Source organism: Bombina bombina, chromosome 2 (assembly GCF_027579735.1).
Source record: "Bombina bombina isolate aBomBom1 chromosome 2, aBomBom1.pri, whole genome shotgun sequence".
NCBI classification, from domain to species: Eukaryota; Metazoa; Chordata; class Amphibia; order Anura; family Bombinatoridae; genus Bombina; species Bombina bombina.
The window spans coordinates 1,022,830,295-1,022,854,625 of record NC_069500.1 but is presented as its reverse complement, the minus strand read 5'-3'; the positions used below and the strand labels follow the sequence as shown (position 1 = coordinate 1,022,854,625).

At 36.4% G+C, this 24,331-nt stretch overlaps 1 protein-coding gene across 1 annotated transcript in view; it reads left to right on the top strand.

The window, feature by feature from the left end:
* The window catches only part of TRPC3 (transient receptor potential cation channel subfamily C member 3), a 612,367-nt gene that overhangs the window by 378,946 nt on the left and 209,090 nt on the right, over window positions 1-24,331 (top strand). The window contains exon 7 of the mRNA XM_053703612.1: window positions 20,219-20,452. Within this exon, the coding sequence (XP_053559587.1) occupies window positions 20,219-20,452 (234 nt within the window). The remainder of the gene's footprint in view (window positions 1-20,218; window positions 20,453-24,331) is intronic.

Sequence of the window (24,331 nt, the reverse complement as noted above, 5' to 3'; positions counted from 1 at the left end):
GTGTTAGAGTTTTTTTGTTCGTTTTTTGGCAGGGGGGGTATTTTTAAGATTAGGGATTTGGGCAATTGAAAAAAGAGCTGATTGCCCTTTTAAGGGCAGTAAAAGAGCTGAATGCCATTTGAAGGACAATGCCCGTACAAATGCCCCTTTATGGGCAATAGGTAGTTTAGTTTTTTTTTGTGTTAGTTTTTTTTATGTGGGGGGGTTTACTGTTAGGGGGGATTTAGTATTTTTCAGAGGTAAAAGAGCTGTTTAACTTAGGGCACAACAGAATTGGAGGGTTCCAACATTTAATAGATTTAACACATTAAGTACGGCTGAACAGTCACCACAAAGAGCAAGTACTTCGGCTAATTTTTTAGGAAGAAGTCAGGAAAGAAATCACGACCCACCGAAAGGGAAGAGAAGAAGAGAGGGAGAAGAGGTGGAAGGATTAGAAGAGTAAAGGACATAAGTATTAATAAAGATACCACAAAAGATCATGTAGAAACTGAGAATAGCGGAAAGGACATTAATACTAATAAAGATATCACGAAAGTTCATTTAGAAATTGAGAATAGCGGAATTTTTAATTTGAGTAACATAGAGTTAACTACGACCCAGGAGTCCGTTCTGAAACGAGGGCTTTCTTTTGCTCCCACCTGTAAATTGAATAAATTTGAACACTATGTAAATATTAATCAATTCGTAAGAAAATTAACCCTAAAAAAGTATTTTTTAAAAAATCCTATTAAAGACACAAAGAAATCTGAGAATGAAAACGAATACATCCACACTAATTTTAGACCCAAGTCCCAGTTTTTCCCAACGCAAGAAAAAGGAAATTATATAGAATCCTTTGAGAAACTGGTAAAGCAGGATTTGGAGGGGATCGACATTAAACAAACTAAAAATCTGAAGTGGAATTTAAGCATAAAAGAAAAAACAATATTAAGAGATTTACAATCAAGGACAGATGTAGTGATTAAACAGGCCGACAAAGGGGGCGGGGTGGTTATCATGAGCAGTATTTATTATAAAGATGAAGCTTACAGATTACTGAATGATACCACAACATACAAAAAATTGCTTAGTGACCCAGGAGATATATTTCAGGGTAGACTAAAAACACTACTTGACGATGCAAGATTAACTAATTTAGTGACAGAATCAGAATATGATTTCCTACTAATTAAGAATTTCAGAACCCCAATATTTTACTTCGTGCCAAAGATCCACAAGGATTTGAATAAACCACCAGGTCGCCCCATTATATCGGGCATTGATTCAATAACGTCAAACTTGTCCCAATATATTGACTATTTCTTGCAAAACTATGTCAAAGCACTCCCCTCTTACTTGTCAGACTCTGCACATTTTTTAAGAGTAATAAGAGAGATTAAATGGGAACCCAATTTTGTGCTGGTCACCTGTGATGTTAGCTCGCTTTATACTAACATAGAGCACAATTTAGGAATACAAGCAGTAGAGAATTTTTTGAGACATGACAGTGAAATGACCAGCACACAAAGAGACTTTTTATTGCAATGTATTAAATTTATCTTGAATAATAATTATTTCAAATTCGAGAGCAGCTATTTTTTACAAGTCAAGGGTACGGCTATGGGCACAAGGTTCGCACCCAGTTATGCAAACTTATTCATGGGGGTCTTTGAAAAAGAGTTGATTGAAGGATCCCCATGGGGTGCGAACCTTGTGCTCTATAGACGGTACATTGACGATTTATTCTTTGTTTGGAAAGGTGATACAGAATTATTGGATATTTTCATAGATGACCTCAATTCCAATAACTTTGGTTTAAAATTCACGCATGAGTTTAGTAAAGAAAGAATTAATTATCTGGATATAGAAATTGAGATAAGTAATAACGAAATTAAAACAAAGACCTTTTTCAAAAAGGTCGATTCTAACAATTACATTGACTCCGAGAGTTGCCATCTGAGTCAGTGGAAAAAGAACATACCAAAGGGTCAATTGATGCGTGTAAGGAGGAACTGTACGGATTTAGAGGATTTTGAGAAACAATCAGAAGTATTAATAAAGAGATTTGAACAAAAGGGCTATGATACCCATAAGATTCTAGAAACAGTGAACGAAGTGAAAAAGATGGATAGAGAGGAACTATTAAGGAAAAAGGAAAAACCTCTTGAGGGGGAGTCAAAGGAAACATTAGACATACCGTTAATTACCACCTATTCTGCCCATCACAAACAATTCCAAAAGGTAGTTAGGAAACACTGGCATCTTTTATTGAAAGACCCTTTAATAGGCCCAAATTTAGGAAGAAACCCTAAATTTATTTACAGAAAGGCCAGGAATCTAAAAACAATATTAGCCCCGAGCGAATATAAAGGGGGGAATGAAATTTGTAAGAGAGGCTATAGAACACTTGATGGTAACAAAATAGAGGGGTTCTTCCCCTGCCACCAATGCAAGTCTTGCAAACATAGTACGAAACTGAAACAGATTAAATCAGATAAAGATGGGAGAATTATTAAAATAACGGACATTATAAAATGTACCGATATAAATATTATCTACCTGTTACAATGTGACTGTAACTTAAGGTACTTTGGTCAAACCGGACGGAAATTGAAAGACCGCATACGTGAACATCTGTTGGCAATAGAACACGAGAGAGAAGACACTATTCTATATAAACATTTCAAAGAGGTACACAAAGGTAACACAGGAACACTAAAATTTTGGGGGATTAAAAAAATAGTACAGGATGGTAGAAGAGGGAATATGGGTAAGAAATTACTTAGACATGAGGCAGAATTTATTTATAATTTTGATACCCTTCACCCTAAGGGATTGAATAGCGAAATGGACCTGAATGCCTTTATATAATCAAGAGGTGCATCTTTCTCATTTAATTTGAATAAATTTACTTGCATTTCAGATGGATTATTGGCCACTGAGGTTCTTTATAACAACTTAGAATTTAAAGATAGTAGGGGTCAGAAAATGAGCTCATATAGACACTAGTTAGTGCTTCCTGGTTTCTCCCACAAATAATTTCAACAAGCTGATATCAATTGAATTTTCTTCAATCTAGACATATTAAACCAAAAGATATTTGGTGTAATATAAATGATGAGACCACTTATTTGTGAATTTAAAAAGACAAATACTAATGTGAAAGTAATTTTAGGCAAACATTCAACATAGCCTAATGGTTAGGTGGTCGGACTTCAGGCGTAAAGGGTTGTAAGCTCGAATCCAAGTAGGAACCACTTTTTAAGTTCTATTAAATTTTTCCAATGTCTTGGTATTTTATTTTATTTTTTTGTTTATAATTAAGTTTTAGTGTCTATATAGATATGAAGTTGTGGCGTTCCGTGATAATTAAATTAGGTAATAGATTTAGGGGGTTATTAATTGTTTACACGAGTAAAGTATTTAAAGATAACATGATCATTTGTATATTGTATATTGTTTTAATGACCGGGTTATCTTCACTAAACTGATAAACCATAACAAACCTGTAGTAGAAAAGGGCTATATTTTTTTAGGACTTGAGGCACAAGTAAGGTGAATAAAGCAAACGGAAGCACTAATTGGTTTACCTAAGCACATACAGGGTTAATGAAGGAACCCTTTAAAAAGGGATCACAGCTGGAGGAAGGTATCTTGATAAAGGCTCCCTGGCGAGCTGAAACGCGTAGAGCATACCGGCATCCAGCTAACTTTGGAAAGGATACAGACCCGACTAGCTCCCAAGACCGCATAGCCAGAACCAAGTTAAACTGACCCAGGTACTGAGCGAAAGCGGTAGGAGCACTTTTCAAGAAAGTGTGCACACTTTGAAGCAGCATCTGTTTTCCCAATTTTCGTGAAGATATTATCGAGTGGCTAAAGGATTATCACAGGTGAGAAGAGTAAAGAGGCCCGCCCCTAAACATCGGAGCTCCGGGTGAGTGCCTATCACTGACTGTGTTATAGAAAAGACCCTCAAAATTGGGGGTGAAGACTCGTAGCTACCTACTTGAACTGTATTTTAAGGAACAATGTGCTAAATTCTATTTCTCCTTTATCAAAAGACTATCCATCGTTATTAGCACACAGTGCTTACCTGAATCTACTTACTAGAAAATATAGCCGTACACACAGGTTTACTTAACCCGGGATCATAATAGCTCTTTTAGTCATTGAATTTATTGTTTAGCAGTTTAGTATTTGTAGTACTATAGGTTATTGTGATTTTGAATTTTAAATTGTCATACATTGATTGATGCTTCTCTTTTTATAAAGTTTTAAAAAGTATTATCAGCTGATATCGTGAACTTAGAGCAATGTTTAAAGTACTATTTTATTAGAAATGTATTAGAAATGTATTAGCAGTTTCACTATTTTAGTAATAAATTGAATTTATTTATTCATTTTCAATTAGTGGACTACCTTCTTACCACGCAAGTGTATATCACATGTTAAGTCACATCTTTATATTTATATGGTCATAGACAATTTTGATTCATACCCCTTATTTTTTGAAGCACATTTAATTAAAATAATTTTATAAATATTCACCACCAGATAGCCTTTTGGCGCCTTCTCCAACCTTGTTTTTTCTGCTGTTAGAATTGATTGCATGTTTTGTGAGGAGTGCAATTAGGAGATAGGCCATTCTGGTTTAGCTTAGCAACAGCTTACACACCCTTTTGACTAACTTAGGGCAATGCCCTACAAAAGGCCCTTTTAAGGGCTATTGGTAGTTTAGTATTAGATTAGGGGGTGTTTTTATTTTGGGGGGATTTTTTATTTTTATAGGGGTATTAGTTTGTTTAAATTTTTATTTTGGATACCTTTTTTTTATTTTTGTTTGTTTGTAACTTTAGCTTGGGAGTTGTAGTTTTTAAACATAGGCTTATTGCCTAGTAATCAATAAATGCACAATAAAAAGACAATGCAAAAAAACTTCAAACGAATAGTAGAATTTTTTTCAGAGAAATTTCAATGTTAGCTCTATTTTCTTTACCCCTGCCTCATATGACAGCCATCAACCAATCACAAAATGTATAATATATATATACTATGAATTATTGCACATGCTCATTAGGGGATGGTGTGTATATAAAACGTTTTAATAATATAATTGAACTGGAAAGGTGTTTAAAATTGCATGTTCTATCCGAATCATGGAAGTTTAATTTTGACTATAGTGTTCCTTTAATGTACCTTTAAGACTAATAACTTGGGTGCGGTAACAGTGCTAATAAATCAGTTTGCATTTGTTGCTCTTGTGGATTGTAAAAATTGGCTTCAAAATTATTATAACCTGAAGCAGAAAAGAATCTCAAGGCCATATATCTAAACTGCAGAAAGTGCGAAGAAATATCAGACGCTTATGCTGCTACACGTGTAGAATAATAACTTCATAGGTCCTTGGTGTGAAATCCTTATGAATTTTTTATATCCCAACATTCAATGATTGCCTTACCAAGTTTAAACAGAATTTGCTCTGTTAACTAATATCTGTACACACATGATGATTCTCTTTATAAATAAAACATTCATCAGTTTTATTATTGTTTAGCGCTCAAAACTGTAGTTTATCTAAAATGAAAAAATAAATTGAACAGTATACATCCTGGCTGTTTTTTTCGACCTTTTATCAGTACAAAAGGTGCTATAGCAATGAGCAATACAGGAGTGATATCAAAGTAATATAATTTAAAGGGACAGTCTACACCAGAATTTTTATTGTTTAAAAAGATAGATAATCCCTTTATTACCCATTCCATAGTTTTGCATAACCAACACAGTTATATAAATACACTTTTTACTTCTGTGATTTACCTCTGCAAACTGCCCCCTTATTTCAGTTCTTTTGACAGTCATCCATTTTAGCCAATCAGAGCTAGCTCACTGGAACTCCACGTGCATGAGCACAGTGTTATCTATATGACACACATGAACTAACACCCTCCAGTGGTGAAAAACTGTCAAAATGCCCTGAGAGAAGAGGCGGCCTTCAAGGGCTTAGACATTAGCATATGAACCTGCTAGGTTTAGCTTTCATCTAAGAATACCAAGAGAACAAAGCAAAAATGGTGATAAAAGTCAATTGGAAAATTGTTTAAAATTATGTTCTCTATCTGAATCATGAAAGTTTATTTTGGACTAGACTGTCCCTTTAATTCTGAAAAAATTATTGGGGTAGGAGTATCCCAGAAATCCCCTTTGAGAAAAATGGGGCATGTGCATTCTACCGACTCAACGGAAAATAGGGCCGGTCTTCATATTTTTCCAGGGCTGCTTTTTATTCCCAGTCCGGCCCTGTTCCCGAGTCACAGTCCTACCATTATAAGCAAGATGATATAAGTTTCTTGTTTATATGTACTAAACGTTTAATACTTAAAAAAAAAAGCTTTGAAGCTGGGGAATTATTTACCCATTAACATTTATACACTTTCTTTAAAGGTAAATTAGTTATTTGTATGCATAGTGTATAGAGGGCCATATTACTAGTGGAATGCAAACGTTTGCACACGATTGATAGGGGCTTTATCGTTGATGTTTGCTCTTGTCTGCCTTATCGCTCGCATTACGAGTTGAAAGTAAGTTTACACTAAAATGATTACCGTGACTTTAGAGCTCTGGTTAACTGTTTTCCTAAACTAAAACGTTGCACAAAACACATCAAAAATAAAATACAAAGTACAGTTACCCTCATAATAACACTATCAAATAAAAATTATTTAAAAAAAATATTGCAAACTAAAGTTATAAAGGCTCAAAGATATGAGATATCAGGTGTTAGAAAAAAGGCAGGCAAAGGATTTTAACATAGAGATACATACATTTGCATGTCTAAAGATATATAAATGTATATACATATATATATATATATAAATATGTGTCTATATATGTGTACATAATTATTTATATGTGTATATCTATATATTTACAGCCATAAATACACATAGAAAACACATAAATATATATGTACACACACACACACACATATATATATATATATATATATATATATATATATATATATATATATATATATATACATATATATAGACATAGATATAAGTGCATTGGAGCCCTTTGCAGTTAAGTAGATGAAAAAGCATACGGCTAGATTACGAGTTTTGGAGACCAAGGAAAGAGAAACTAATGGCACTACTGTGTATTCAGGCGGACTATTGCCTCATAAGAGGATACTCAATTTAAATGCCAATGAGTTCCTAGGGTGGTGCTGTGTATAAAACAGGTACTGAGTAGAAACAGTAGTAGGATAGAGAAACTATCCAACAGAAAGTAAACACAAAATAGAACTCCAAAGTCCTGATAATGTTAAGGCACTATAAGAAATTGCATCTCATTTTGAGTGAGTAAGGGGGTAAGATAGAATAAAAATAAAATATAACTTTTAATGATAATGTTAAAAACAACCTAAATATACAAAATACATACAATTAAAACTACGGATTGGAGGATGATCAGCATGAAGATAAAAGTGTGTGCTAGATGAGTAGCAACACTGAGGTCCTAGTAATAGACTGCCAATAATGAATATATGCAAATTAAATTCAAAGTCAGTACAGGATAACACTGAGTTTCTCAGCTGCTATAGTCTGGGAGATGATAAGACTTGACAGAGTAAGCACAGTGAGTTAAGTGCCAAGATAAAATAGGTACCAGTTCACTAGTTAAATCCAAATTAAGTTATCTATTAACTTAAAACACGTGAGTATCATACGATTATACGTACATAAAAGTATATTGGGTTCAAGAAATAGACACTTAATATTAATACTATCGTGGCTGGTAATGAATATAGAGCCTATGTTTAAAGAGATAGAGTTAGAAGGCAACAAATAGATGCAGAAGTAAATGTTAAGGCTGGGTTAAACCCTGATATGGCTACTGCATACGTTATGTAGCTAACTTCAGCTATTGGTTAGGATTTTGCCAATCATATCAAACCTAAGTTGGTATAATGCTATTTGTTTATGTGAAACCTACGTGGTGAGTCTCTCACAAAAGTTAGTTTGAGAATTCACTTGTGAACAAGCAAATAAAATAAAAGACAGCAGATGCTACTGCTTATTATTTATAAGGGCATACCAGTATTGGTTGAAAGATAAACCAATAGTAATATAACTGTCTATATGTAGCTAGATGCTTGTCATCATTCCAGTAAGCACGAATGATATAAATTCCACAATACAGCTGTTAGGTCTATATAAGAAAGGTAATCTAGATATGACCATCATAGATAATGGTGATGTTATAATCTAAGCAGCTCAGTATTAATATAATTTGCATATGGTTTCGCGATATTGCTAGTAAAACTGCAGCTCCTTATTTACTCGCTGAATAATTAACAATGTATTTGCCTTATAAGTTACTGGCATACATAGGCACTGGTGTGGCTTGATCTATGCGGTTTAGTACTTGTCAGTATTGAAATAACATGCATTGAGATTACTTTAAACCCCTAACTGTATAGAAAGCAAAACTGACATGAACTCGCCAAATGAATGTTAAATTGGTTTTAAATATGTGCTTTGAACTGTTATACGTAGACAGTCTACTTTTGAACAACACAATTTAATTTCAGCATTGTTTGCATTACTGTGGCAAATTTTTATTAAGTGTATCAATATTATTGCAGCTCCACGAAAAACTACTAGGTAGTGAGCCGTGCTGAAAGGGTTCTGCTGAGCAATGTCGTTAGGGTCTAGATTGACCAATAACAGCAATCGTTAGTTATTATATTAAAATTATCATAACATATATTAGGAGCAATGTAATAACAACTGTACACAGGAATGAAATGTGAGCGTTTATTAGTTCACCGAGAAAGTCGGCATCTGAGAGGTTAAAATCTCCTCTAGCTTTCCCGTCTTAGCAAAGATTGTAAGCAGGTTATGCTACAGCCGGGTAACTTCCACGCTAATGGTTGTGTCACTTACATAGCCTGTATAGCAAAGCTCCCGTTTTAGCAAAGCATGTAAGCAAGTTATGCTGCAGCCGGGTAACTTGTGAGCTAATAGCCTGTATAGAGTATAGCAGATAAATGCCCAATGGCAAATTATTTAAGAAGGACCATGAAAAATAAGGTTATACTAATCGTGCCTCCAAAACGCTACCTAAAACACATAGGTTTGATATGATTGGCATAATCCTAACCAATAGCTGAACTACATAACGTATGCAGTAGCCATATCAGGGTTTAACCCAGCCTTAACATTTACTTCTGCATCTATTTGTTGCCTTCTGACTCTATCTCTTTAGTCATAGGCTCTATATTCATTACCAGCCACGATAGTATTAATATTAAGTGTATATTTCTTGAACCCAAATATACTTTTATGTTCGTATAATCGTATGATACTCACGTGTTTTAAGTTAATAGATAACTTAATTTGGATTTAACTAGTGAACTGGTACCTATTTTATCTTGGCACTTAACTCACTGTGCTTACTCAAGTCAAGTCTTATCATCTCCCAGACAATACACTATAGCAGCTGAGAAACTCAGTGTTATCCTGTACTGACTTTGAATTTAATTTGCATATATTCATTATTGGCAGTCTATTACTAGGACCCCAGTGTTGCTACTCATCTAGCACACACTTTTATCTTCATGCTGATCATCCTCCAATCCGTAGTTTTAATTGTATGTATTTTGTATGTTTAGGTTGTTTTTAACATTATCATTAAAAGTTATATTTTATTTTTATTCTATCTTACCCCCTTACTCACTCAAAATGAGATGCAATTTCTTATAGTGCCTTAACATTATCAGGACTTTGGAGTGCTATTTAGTGTATACTTTCTGTTGGATAGTTTCTCTATCCTACTACTGTTTCTACTCAGATTACGAGTTTTGCGGTAAGCTTAAAAAGCAGCATTAACAGGTCCTAACGCTGCTTTTTTATGCCCACTGGTATTACGAGTCTTGCAGGTTTAGGGGCACTGCACACTTTTTTGGCCTTAACGCAAATCAACTTACGTAAATTTCGTAAAGTCTTTTTTCAATGGGACTTGCATAGCGCCAGTATTACGAGTTCGTCCTGGGAGGCCAAAAAGTGAGCGGTACACCCTCTACCTCCAAGATTCCTAATGCATTTTAAATGTAGTTTTATGGTACAAAGCTGTAGCATAAAACTCATAACTAAAGTGCTAAAAAGTACACTAACACTCATAAACTACCTGTTAACCCCTAAACCGAGGCCCTCCCACATCGCAAACACTAAAATGAAATTATTAACCCCTTATCTGCCGCTCCGGACATCGCCGCCACTAGAATAAATATTAACTCCTAAACCGCCGCACTCCAGCCTCGCAAACACTAGTTAAATATTATTAACCCCTAATCTTCCTCCCCTAACATTGCCACCACCTACATTATGCTTATTAACCCCTAATCTGCCATCCCCAACGTCGCCGCCACTATTCTAAACTTAAGTTACACTAACACCTAACCCTACAATTAAATAAATTACCTAAATGAAATACAATTAAATAAATTAAATACAATTAGCTACATTACAAAAAACAAACACTAAATTACAGAAAATAAAAAACAAATCACAAGATCTTTAATCTAATTACACCTACTCTAAGAGCCCTATCAAAATAAAAAAAAGCCCACCCAAAATAAAAAAAAACCCTAGCCTAAACTAAACTATCAATAGCCCTAAAAAGGGCCTTTTGCAGGGCATTTGTATGGGTATTGCCCTTAAAAGGGCATTTAGCTCTATTGCTGCCCAAAGCCCTAACCTAAAAATTAAACCCACCCAATACACCCTTAAAAATCCTAACACTAACCCCCGAAGATTCACTTACCGGGAGAAGTCTTCATCCAAGCGGCAAGATGTCCTCAACGAAGCCAGCAGAAGTGGTCCTCCAGACGGGCAGAAGTCTTCACACAGACGGCATCTTCTATCTTCATCTTCTATCTTCATCCTTCCAACGTGGAGTGGCTCCATCTTCAAGACATCCGGCGCGGAGCATCCTCTTCTTCCGACGTCTTCTTGCTGAATGAAGGTACCTTTAAGTGACGTCATCCAAGATGGCGTCCCTTAGATTCCGATTGGCTGATAGAATTCTATCAGTCAATCGGAATTAAGGTCGAAAAAATCCTATTGGCTGATGCGATCAGCCAATAGGATTGAGCTTGCATTCTATTGGCTGATTGGAACAGCCAATAGAATGCCAGCTCAATCCTATTGGCTGATTTTTGTAATTTAGCTAATTTTATTTAATTTATTTAATTGTATTTCATTTAGGTAATTTATTTAAAGGGACAGTCTAGGCCAAAATAAACTTTCATGATTCAGATAGAGCATGTAATTTTAAACAATTTTCCAATTTACTTTTATCACCAATTTTGCTTTGTCCTCTTGGTATTCTTAGTTGAAAGCTTAAAGGGACAGTATACTGTAAAATGGTTTTTCCCTTAATGTGTTTACAATTGCTTTTTTTACCAACTGCAGAGTAAAAAATGTATGAAAATGAGCTTTTAAGGCTTATTTGTGTATATTAAAGCTCTGATTTTGTGTTTTGAAGCCACAGCCTAATAAAATAGGTTGAGCTTGTAGGTATAATCAGATCTCATTACTGTATCACATTGTGCACATATACCTGCTTCTTTATCTTATATCTGTCCTTAAAACAATCACCAATACTTTGAGAGAACAATGGAAAATCAACATTTTATTACCTTATCTCTGCTTTATCACACTGGGAGTGTAATTTCTTCTGCTGGCTGTGTTTACAAAGCTTATCTATAGCTGGTACGCGCGGCCACAAACTTTCAGAATAGGTGGGGATACCACATGCTAAATTAACAATTTCAAATGCCAATATAAGGGTAAAGGAGCTACTTGTAAGCAATTTAATACACTCCAGCAGGTAAAGTGGATCATTGGGAACAAATTAAAGGGGAGAAAATTTTTGAGTAAACTGTCCCTTTAACCTAGGAGGTTCATATGCTAATTTCTTAGACCTTGAAGGCCACCTCTTTTCAGATTGCATTTTAACAGTTTTTCACCACTAGAGGGTGTTAGTTCACGTATTTCATATAGAAAACACTGTGCTCGTGCACGTGAAGTTATCTGGGAGCAGGCACTGATTGGCTAGACTGCAAGTCTGTCAAAAGAACTGAAATAAAGGGGCAGTTTGCAGAGGCTTAGACACAAGATAATCACAGAGGTTAAAAGTATATTATTATAACTGTGTTGGTTATGCAAAACTGGGGAATAGGTAATAAAGGGATTATCTATCTTTTAAAACAATAAAAATTCTGGTGTAGACTGTCCCTTTAATTGTAGGGTTAGGTTAGGTGTTAGTCTAACTTAGGTTAGGTTTTATTTTACAGGTAAATTTGTATTTATTTTAGCTAGGCAGTTATTAAATAGTTAATAACTATTTAATAACTATTCTACCTAGTTACAATAAATACAAACTTGCCTGTAAAATAAAAATAAAACCTTAGATACAATGTAACTATTAGTTATATTGTAGCTAGCTTAGGGTTTATTTTATAGTTAAGTATTTAGTTTTACATAGGAATAATTTAGGTAATAATAGTAGGTTTTATTTAGATTTATTTAAATTATATTTAAGTTAGGGGGTTTTATGGTTAGGGTTAGACTTAGGTTTAGGAGTTAATACATTTAGTATAGTGGCAACGACGTTGGGGCGGCAGATTAGGGGTTAATAATATTTAACTAATGTTTGCGAGGCGGGGTGCAGCAGTTTAGGGGTTAATATGTTTATTATAGTGGCGGCGATGTCAGGAGTGGCAGATTAGGGGTTAATAAGTATAATGTAGGTGTCGGCGATGTCCGGGGCGGCAGATTAGGGGTTAATAAGTGTAAGATTAGGGGTGTTTAGACTCAGGTTCATGTTAGGGTGTTAGGTGTAAACATAACTTTAGTTTCCCCATAGGAATCAATGGGGCTGCGTTACTGAGCTAAATGCTGCTTTTTTACAGGTGTTAGACTTTTTCTTAGCCGGCTCTCCCCATTGATATCTATGGGGAAATCGTGCACGAGCACGTACAACCAGCTCGCCGCTGACTTAAGCAGCGCTGGTATTGGAGTGCGGTATGGAGCTAAATTTTGCTCTACGCTCACTTATTGCCTGTTAACGCCGGGTTTGTTAAAACCTGTAATACCAGCGCTGCAGGTAAGTGAGCGGTGAGAATAAAGTGCAAGTTAGCAACTCATAATCTAGGCGATAGTTATGCAATATTCATATTTAATAAAGGATTTAACTATGTGTTTACTGTAATTTTTTCACATTACAATGTTCTGCACATAGCTGAATATGTTCTATTATGCATTTATACATAGATATTCCTTAACTTAACTTATGTCTCCGGCAAACCTGAAGGCTCGTGTGGAAACAGCTGCATTTGCAACATGTTACATCGGCCCCTATACGGTCGGGTTTGTGGGAGCGTGGGTGTTTTTATTTTTTTCTCCATTGACTTCTATGAGGGAATATGTAAAGCACAAGCAATATTTTAACCCCTTAAGGACCAAGGACCTACAAAAACTGTCAATTAATGAATGACAAAGGGTTTTCAAGTCGCTTTCATGTTATTGCAGTGATGCCTCGATATTGAGGCATCCTGCAATAAAAAGTTTTAGGCATCCGATGCAGAGTGAGCCACTCTGTGGCCCTCTCTGCATCGGCCAGCGATGGTGCCAATTGTTGGTGGGTGGGAGCCATAGTAGGGAGGTGGCTGGGTGGCCAATCATTGGTGTATATCTGGATCCTGTCCCCTCTGTTTCCTGGAGCATGCAAGGATGCGGGGGGGCATTTAGAGGCCTTCTAATTACCAAAAAGCAATGCCAAAGCCATATATGTCTGCTATTTCTGAACAAAGGGGATCCCAGAGAAGCATTTACTACCATTTGTGCCATAATTGCACAAGCTAAAGTTTGTGAAAAAGTTAGTGAAAAGGTTAACTTTTTTATTATTTGATCGCATTACGGTATTTAATATGTGTGGTTGCAGTAAATGAGTAAGAGGAAAGTTACAGCTAAACACAAACACCGCAGAAATGTAAAAATCGTCCTGGTCCTTATGGGTAAGAAAATTTAAAAATGGTCTGGTTACTAAGGGGTTAAGTTTGGCTTTTTGCCCTCGTAGGGTTAGAGCGCAAGAGAAAACAGTTTACTTTCAACTCATAATATTACTGACGCAACCCATTACGTACAAAAAACTTACTTCTAGCACAATTGACGCTCAAGTGGGAGCGTTAATTAGCACTCCTCTTGTAATCTGGCCCATAATGTATATCAGTAATTAAGTGCTAAATTGCAAAAACTGTGGACCAGTTTGGGCTAGATGTAATTGAGTGTGTTACTCTTCTAAGTAATCACTGCGTAGTGTGCAGCTGGTGCAGGCAATTTGCATTTCTTTGCAGCATACCTGGGTTAAATAATTTTACCGGTGGATCATGGGACTAGTGCAGTTTTTTTAAAAAAAGCATGGCATTTTTCAGCAAAAGCAAGAAAAATAAATGACTATTTTGCTATATTGTTTCATTTTTTATTAATGTAATTAAATTAATTTATGGGAGATTCAACTTTGTGTTTAATGTCCTTTTAAACAGTGCATTGTACTATGGTGTATTGTGTCAGAAAAATGTACAAACATATGAAGACAAATAGGCATATGTGAAAATTAAACTGCCACAAATCATCAAGAAAGACATGAGAAAGCACTGAAATTCAGAATGAAATGCAGCAATATATTTTGTGTCAAAACACCAGATATATTGTATTGTGTCTGAATAGAAAAGAAACAAAACTGTCAAATTGATGCATTTAAAGCCAACATGCACCTTTTTGTCATATTGTGTTGTCTAAACTAACAGGAATACCTTGATTACACATAAGGAAATCATTTTATAGAGACAATCCTGGGTAGGTAGATAGATAGATATTCAGATAGATATAGATATATACAGATAGATAAATATATAGGTAGGTAGATATGCAGATAGATAGATAGATAGATAGATAGATAGATAAATAAATATTCAGATATACGTATATACTGTACTGATATAAAGATAGATAGATAGATAGATATTCAGATATACGTATATATACTGTATATATATATATATATATATATACACACATATAGATAAATATATAGATAGGTAGATATGTAGATAGATAGATAGATAGATAGATAGATAGATAGATAGATAGATAGAAGGATGATACAAGTAAATCATCTTTACTCTTGGTTGTTATCTGTAAATGTCTGACCCAGTCTTAACAAGCATTAATTTAGGCATAGATGTATTTGTATATCCAGCAATATTTTATTTTCCCATTGATTCAATAATTATATATTTAGATTTAATCATGTTTTATTTCCCCTTAGTACATTAAATAAGATGTATACATATATTAATTTATTATTTAATCATATTTTATTATCCCCTTAAACCATCACTATAGATTTTATTTATTTAATACTAGTCGATAAGCCTGCCTAGAGAACAGTCTATGTGTTGAAAATACAACCCCCCAAGCTACAAAAAATAAAAAAACAGAAAAAAATAAACAAAGCTATCAAAATAATAAAATTAAACCTACACTAATACCCCTAAAAAAAATACCCCCAAAATAAAAACACCCCCTAATCTAATACTAAACTACCAATAGCCCTTAAAAGGGCTTTTTGTAGGGCATTGTCCTAAGTTTAACAGCTCTTTTACATTAAAAATAAACAAAGACCCCCTAACAGTAAAACCCCCCACCCACCAAACTCCCCAAAATAAAAAAAAAACCTAACACTAATAAACCTAAACTACCTATTGCCCCTAAAGCGTCATTTGTATGGGCATTGCCGTGGAAAGGGTATTCAGCTCTTTTTCACTGCCCTTAAAAGGGCATTCAACTCTTTTGAAATTTGCCCTAAAAAAAACGTAATCTAAAAAAACAAAACCCACCAAAAAATGTTAAACAAACCTAACGCTAAAGCCCCAAATAGGTACTAACGGTTTCAGAAGTACTGCGGAGAAGTTCTTCTTCCAGGTGGGTCCATCATCTTCATCCACACCGAAGGCGGCACGGAGCGGAGGTACGGAGCGGTCTTTCCAGATGTGGCGATCCTCGGCAGTGGTCATCTGTGGCGCCGTCCTCAGTTGGCGGTCCTCGGCGACATGGAGGCTCCTCTTTATCCAATGCCCGTGGTATACTGAATATTAAATGCAAGGTGCCGCAATCAATTTGAGGTATCTTGCATTCCTTTTGGCTGAATTTTTCAAAACAGTCAATAGGATTAGATGGGAAGATTGGAAGAATCTCTGGGAAGATTGTTCCGGACCTCCGATCCGCACTGCTTCGCTGTGGATGAAGATGTTGGAACCGCCTGGAAGAATACCTTCTCGGCTGGACTTCTAAAACCGTGAGTACCTATTTGGGAGCTTTAGTGTTAGGTTTTTTGAAATTTTTTGGGGGGGGTTGTTTTTTTAGATTAGGGTTTATTTTTTTAAATACTTATTGCGGGCGGTTAATTTTTTTTAATACTTATTGCGGGGTGGTTAGGTATTTTTTTCATATTTATTGCGTGCTGTTCTTTGAAGATGCGTGCACAACTGCCAATGGAGACGGACATTACAAACGCAATTATAGTATAGATGTGATTAAAGAACAACTGTGTATGCGAAAATACGCTGCGCTCATCAAAATCAAATTAACGTATCTAATAGTAAAATACAAACTAAAAATCACTGCCGTATGTGAGTGTTTATACACATTCAAAGCAAACAAACACATACTTTTCCAACCCTTGCCTCTGACAGCCTCAGAAACAACAACAACAAGACAGGGGAACAAAAGAATCCCGAAACAGGTACAGGAACGAGCATAAGGATAGCACAGCCATCCCCACAGAGCACAAGTACAAACCGACTCTGAAAACAGACAACAAGGCCATAGACCTAAGGATCTATCAAAATAAAGGCCCAACAAGTCTGACTTGGAGCCAGCAAGACCCCAGGGGAAACCAATTCCACCTTGCCACCTCCAACTCGAAAGCCCTGAACAAAGGAAGGAGCCACCTCTAGCTAAAGTCCAATGCTCCAAGGAGCAAGGCTAGAAGTCATATGAAGATACTTCTCAAAGCCTCAGGACAACAAAGGGATATCTCGAGGTAAAATAAATCCTACTAGCAGGACTAGTCTCCTTATTACCTCCGCACAAGCAGAGGACAAATGGAGGAGAAAGGCACTAAGCCTACCCAGCTCTGGAAAATCCTGAGCCAAAGAAAGTCCCCGCAGGGAACAACCATCACCCAGAAACACAGATCCCGAAAAGGAGATCCAACCCACCCGGAGACAATGGAAGAAGACCCAAAGGTCTCTTATAACTCAGACAGACAGTACACGTCAAAGAGTTAGAGCTGCATCTAGATACACTATAAACAGCTTACGGGTACACCTGCAAGGTGTCAAGAGCTACAACTGGTTTCAAACTGCAAGCCTTCTGCATGCTAGAAAGCTATCCTGTACAAGCTGTTGGATCAAGCCCAAAAGGACAAATCCAGATGCCTAAAAATGAAGGCAAAACCGCTCAACTGCGGTAAGGGGAGTTAAGCCCTCCACCACATGGGGGAGGAAACTCTAGGATCTGATAAAATCAGATGTCAGAGTAATGCAGTGGGAAGCTCATCTATGACTGAAGGCTATAAGGACTGAAATAATCCTTCCTGCCTCACGGACCAACAGGTCAACTCGAATGCTTAGTGGAACATGAAAAACAATGATAACCTGAGCACTCGGCTCTTCTTCCGAACCAGCCGAGCAGAACAGCGCCACGTGTCTGAACAGCCGCAAGAATGAACGAACCCGACAGGACCAGCCTGCACCTAGGGTCCTAACCAGCAGGCTGCATAAATTCTAACTCATAGGGGAAAAAACAGAAAACAGACGTTTTTAACATAGGACTAACATGTCCAAAACAACTTCCAAAGAATTAATAAAGAGTATCAATCCCAGAAGGTTCCCAAAGGAAACAAAAACAAATAAAAGACACTTCTCTGACAACCTCCTGGGACGAAAGGCAAAGAATGACTGGGGGATGAGGGGAGTGGGAGGAGTATTTAAGCCTTTGGCTGGGGTGTATTTGCCTCCTCCTGGTGGCCAGATTCTTATTTCCCAAAAGTAATGAATGCAGTTGATGACTCTTTCCATTTAAGAAGAAAAAAAACTTTATTTTAAGCCAGGAGGAATGTTTGCATCTCCCAAGCAAGACTTTACTTATGTAATTGTGCCTTATTATTATAAAAATAATTTATTTTTTGCAACATTTTAAAACATTACTTTACATATTAAAGGTTTGATATTATGTTTTAATTGTATTTATTGTTATTTTTATATTTATTGTTACCAATGGTGCTTAAAATATCCATTCCTTAGTATGATTTTATAGTGTTTTTTCTTTTGAACAGCAGTCTCCAGTAAGTATTCCTATTTTAGTTGAGTTCTATGTTTGCAGTAGGGATTTTGAGATCTAGTTTCTTTTTCTTATGGGATTTATTATAGAATTCATAGCTCAGTTTGCTGAGCAAGGAGCCATTCTGGAATACAAACAATTTAAAGCAACAAGAGATACATAAACAACTACAGTAAAGTAGTAAAATGCTATATACAGTGTATATATATATATATATATATATATATAAAACAACAATTAAAATGATGGGGAGGCGAAAAGTGAGTTTAAAATCCTCCTCTAAATACAAAATATAGAGAAAATAACTCATTGTGTAAACTATTTACAAATCTAAACAAGTCAGAAGACTTGCTTTTAACCCAGAAACTCTCTGACTACACTGTTTTCAATGCAGCAAAGGAATCTGGGTTACCCAGTTTCCTTTTCTGCATTGAAAACAGTGTAGTCAGAGAGTTTCTGGGTTAAAAGCAAGTCTTCTGACTTGTTTAGATTTGTAAATAGTCTACACAATGAGTTATTTTCTCTATATTTTATATATATATATATATATATATATATATATATATTACTGTGTATTGTACCTTTAAGAGTAGAGCAATAATTGCCAGGTAGAGATTTAAAGGTCGATTTATCAAGCTGAGGCACAGCTCGCCTCTGGCGGGCTGAATTCTGCTGCCGGAATTCAGCATTTCACACAAGTGCTATTTTGCGCTCGTGTACAACGCCGCCCCCTGCCCGCGCACAGCCAATCATGCACGGGCAGGAGCGGTCAATCTCCCCAGTCGGATGAGACTGGGGAAATTGAAATTCGCCACCTAAGAGGTGGTAAAAGGGTAAAGAAGTAGCGGTCTGATGACAGCTGCTTGTTAAAGGGACAGTCTAGGCCAAAATAAACTTTCATGATTCAAATAGAGCATGTAATTTTAAACAATTTTCCAATTTACTTTTATCACCAATGTTGCTTTGTTCTCTTGGTATTCTTAGTTGAAAGCTTAACCTAGGAGGTTCATATGCTAATTTCTTAGACCTTGAAGCCCACCTCTTTCAGATTGCATTTTAACAGTTTTTCACTAGAGGGTGTTAGTTCACATATTTCATATAGATAACACTGTGCTCGTGCACGTGAAGTAATCTGTGAGCAGGCACTGATTGTCTAGACTGCAAGTCTGTCAAAAGAACTGAAAAAAGGGGCAGTTTGCAGAGGCTTAGATACAAGATAATCACAGAGGTTAAAAGTATATTATTATAACTGTGTTGGTTATGCAAAACTGGGAAATGGGTAATTAAAGGATTATCTATCTTTTAAAACAATACAAATTCTGGTGTAGACTGTCCCTATAAATACGGAGGGCAGGTTCTCTTGTGAGAACCTGCAGTCATAGGCAAGCAACGCCTGCTAAAGGGGTTGATAAATCTACTCCTTAGAGTCAATATTATCTTTATCTATGATCCTGCTTGTGCTGACCTGACTTCTGGTAATTGTTTTATCCTTGTTTGCTGCCTAATGATCCTGCCTGAATAAGAATCTGCATTTATTTATTTATAGTAAGCTAGGGTCAGTGACTGAAACTTTACACACTCTAATGATTTAGATCTTGCATTAAAATATTGCTTTATCACTTTCATCATGACTAGGATTAAAAATAGTAACCCACTGAAAGACATGAAAATCTGTAAAGTTGCTAAACACTTTTATACATCTTTATAAAGTTGTTCATATAATAATAGTGATGCTGTAATGTTCTGTTTGCTGACAGGAATGATGTGGTCTGAGTGTAAGGAGCTATGGCTGGAAGGACCCAGAGAATATATACTGCAGCTGTGGAATGTACTGGATTTTGGGATGCTCTCCATTTTTATAGCAGCTTTCACAGCCAGATTGCTGGCCTTCCTGCAAGCCACCAAAGCGCAGCAGTATGTGGACAAATACATTCAAGAAAGTGACCTTTCCTTGGTCACACTTCCTCCTGAAATCGAGTATTTTACCTACGGTAAGATCAAATAAATAGAAAAGCATTACATGTTGCATTATGTTCCAGCCTTTATGTAATTTCCCTTATCTTATTATTGCTTCTGTCAGTATTTCTCTAAAGGAATCTTTGTTCTGAGGAGGACAAAATGAAAACAGTAGAAACTCACAGACTGTGGTGATATATTTATGTGGCTTTTGTTAGAATGATGTGGCTTTGAAAGCTATTGTGTAGTTAACTTGTCATATATGGTGATTGTAAAGTTATCAGTCCTTTGAATATTTTAAAGGAGCATTGTACTCAAAAATGTTCTGTTGTTTATATGAAAGAACAACATTTTAAAAAATTTTGCCTGAAAAAAATGTGCACTAATTGCTTTTTAAATTTTAATTAAAATGAATACAGATGTATCAGCTTACTAACAGATTTATCAGCTGTGTACTTACTAATCCTTATTTTCTGACAGACACTCCCACTATTATTGATGGGCTGATGGGTGCTTTGTTTTAATTTCATTGGTTGATACGTACTTCATGCTAATTCTCATTGAGGAGTATTAAGAAGTACTTATAAGCTAATGAGCATTAGTAGAAAAAACACAATTCATAGAGCCTGATGAAATGGCCGGATAAAGGTGCAGAGAAACGCGTTGCTTTATTCATTTTATGTCCTACCCTGATTTTTTTTTTTAACAAATAAAATGTTTTTATGGTTTGGGGCATATGGTGTAAGTAAACTCCAGTACAGAGGGAATTAGCTGTGAAACTCAGTGGTCCCAGTCTGGGTGATTGTACCAATTGTGGTGTTCACAAATTGTTAGTTAAAAAACGATATTACTGGGGGCGGAAAGGGTCTGATTACAGATGATGTGTCCTTATTTGTAGCTGGTTTACTGAACTTTCCTGGCTCACAAGAATCTCGGAATGCAATCCTTTCAAAATGTTTAATGCAGCAGCTGAGACACTGCGGCGTTGGATAAACCTACAGAGCACTTTGCATCATTGCTGAACTATATACGTTTTTGTGAGCTTGCCTTGTTTGTACCCAGCATTCTAATATTACTTTGTAAGTTATATGTTACTACACGTTGTTTGTATTATTCTAATTGTTATTATTTGCCAGACCCACCTTCAATAAGTACCGATTCTATGCTGTCAATATCCCTTTTAGCTCAAGGTAGTCAGTCCTACTAACCTATTAGAATATTGATATTATATATGGTAGCTGGGTTAATCTCCCTTTAAAACATTGCAACATGTATTCAGCTATTGTCTCTTCACAGAGCTCCACATATTGTGTATTTGTCTTGTTCATTGCCTTTGGTATACCCTCCTAATTAGATCTCAACTAACACTATGCCATCCTGTTTGACTCTACCCTGCTGTGCACTTCTCCTGGTTTCACATATCCGGAGACGATTGATACTCATCCCACAGCGCTATTAGTCTCCATTACTATTACATTAGTGAAAAATCTTACTACCACAGACGGAGAAGCCCTTCAATAACATGAAGCTGCTTATACTATACATCACACTTAAGTTAATCCCCCGCAAATGAAGAAGATACAATACCTTAATAAGGACAGTAGATAATTTATCTAGACACATTACCATTGTGCATATACAAAGCTACTTTTATTTTATTTTTTTTGTTTCTTGCTTCTGGTGGTTTAATATGTTTCAATGTTAGATATATATACCTTTACCTCATTGTTTATTGCTGGCAGCTTATAACTGATATGTATAGTGGTGGGAGACCCATGGCCCCTTACTCAACCTCTTGCGCCAGTGGTTGGTGTGGTTCCCCCCTCCATTGTTGTACTGAGCTGTAGTCTCATTGCCCATGGCCGGGGTAGTGGTACATAGCAAATTTATAAGCAAATATTGATTTGAGGAACTTTGCCAGCACCAGTTACTGGGATCTCTGACAAGCTGTATGGTGAGACTTCTGAAGAAGAGGGATATACATGTTACCTGACTCGCAGCAGTTTGATACCATGGAGCTATGTAGTAACTACATATACTGTAATAATTACTAGTTAATACCCCCTTAAAGTGAATGTCAATTTAAATGAATCGGTGCCCGGTTTTTAATAATCCTATTAAAAACAAGGGCACTTTAATTCATAAAAATTTACATTTCACTCGTTTTCATCAAATACTTAACTTTTAATCCTGGCAGCCACTGCAGCGCTTCCTCCGCTTGTGGCAAGCCCTATTCGCGGGTCCAAAATGACGAATCCGGCTTCCTCCAATCATGGCGTTGCCTCAGGCTATGATTCCCCTGGGGGGAAGTTGTGATTGGAGGAAGCCGGATTCGTCCTTTCTGATGTATAAAGAGGCTTCTGACGGCCGGGGGGAATCTGAAGATTAAAAAGTAAGTATTTGAAGAAAACAAGTGAAATGTAAATTTTTGATGAATTAAAGTGCCCTTGTTTTTAATAGGATTATTAAAAACCGGGCACCGATTCATCTAAATTGACATTCACTTTAAATCTAGTTTCAGATGGCTCTATTGTCTTAAAAACCTCCTCTGATATAACAGCTTAACCCATCATAAACAGAAACTTTGATCTTGTACGTGGATGTATAATTAAGATATCCCCATTTTTTTGTAGATTGCCTCTTTGGTCATATGTACACTCTCACTTCCCTGGACTGCCTGATTATTTCTACACTATTTTAGTATTCAAGATCTAGAATAGACCTAATCTAGCTTAAGAGAAAGAGGCAGCACCCTTAAATCCTACAATAATCTATATAGAAGGTGGATAGTAATGATTTTTTTTTTTACAGTTTTGGTTATCTAATTGTAGCACAGTAACTTCCCTCTCCCCTCTATATTAGTTATTATTAATATTATTCTTTATTTATAACAGATTCTGCAGCGCTGCCCCTGAGTACAAGGATAAAAGTACAATGGAGAAACAATACAATAAAAGACAAAATTTTACAGACAAATACAGGGGGAATTGAGGGCCCTATTTCCATGGGAATTTACAATCTAGATGGGTAGGAGGATGGGAAACAGGAGGTGGGGACTGCAAAGGTGAGAATGTTGTTAGTGAGGCGATAGATGAGGACAACTATTAGGTAAAAGAAGTTAATTAGTTTGGTGATAAGCTTCTCTGAACAAAATGGTCTTTAGGGAACATTTAAAGAAGGAGAGGTAAGGGGAAAGTCTGACAGCTCGAGGAAGTGCGTTCTAGAGGGTTGGTGACGCACGAGAGAGGTCTTGTAGTCTAGCATGAGAGGAGGTGATGGTAGAGGATGCAAGGAGTAGGTCATTGTTGGATCTTAGGGGTGGGCTGTAGTATATTTGTTTATGAGTGAGGACAGGTAGGGTGGGGCAGCATTGGTGAGGGCTTTGTAGGTCAGGGTGAGAATTTTGAATTTAACTCTGGGGAGCCAGTGAAGGGACTCACAGAGCGGTGCAGAAGAAACAGAGTGTCAAGAGAGGTGGTTTAGCCTGGCAGATGCATTTAGGATGGATTGAAGGGGAGAGAGGTGGGAGAGAAGGAGGCCAGTAATTAGGTTGTTGTTATTATTACAGTAGTCAAAATTGGAAAATTACCAGGGAGTGGATTAGCTGTTTAGTAGTTTCAGGACTGGAGCAAACTGGAGTAGAGTTAGAGGGGGGGATTAGAAGTAGTTCGGTCTTGGACATGTTTATTTTTAGGTGGTGAGAGGCCATCCAGAAGGAAATGCCAGATAAGCAGTCGCTGATGTGAGAATTGACAGAAGGAGAGAGTGCGGGGGTGGAAAGGTAGATCTGTTGATAAGTTTACCCAGTGAAGAAGTGTAAATAGAGAAGAGTAGAGGACCCAGGACAGAGCCTTGAGTTACTCCAACAGACAGAGGCAATAGAGAGGAGGAGTCACCAGCAAAAGAGATGGAGA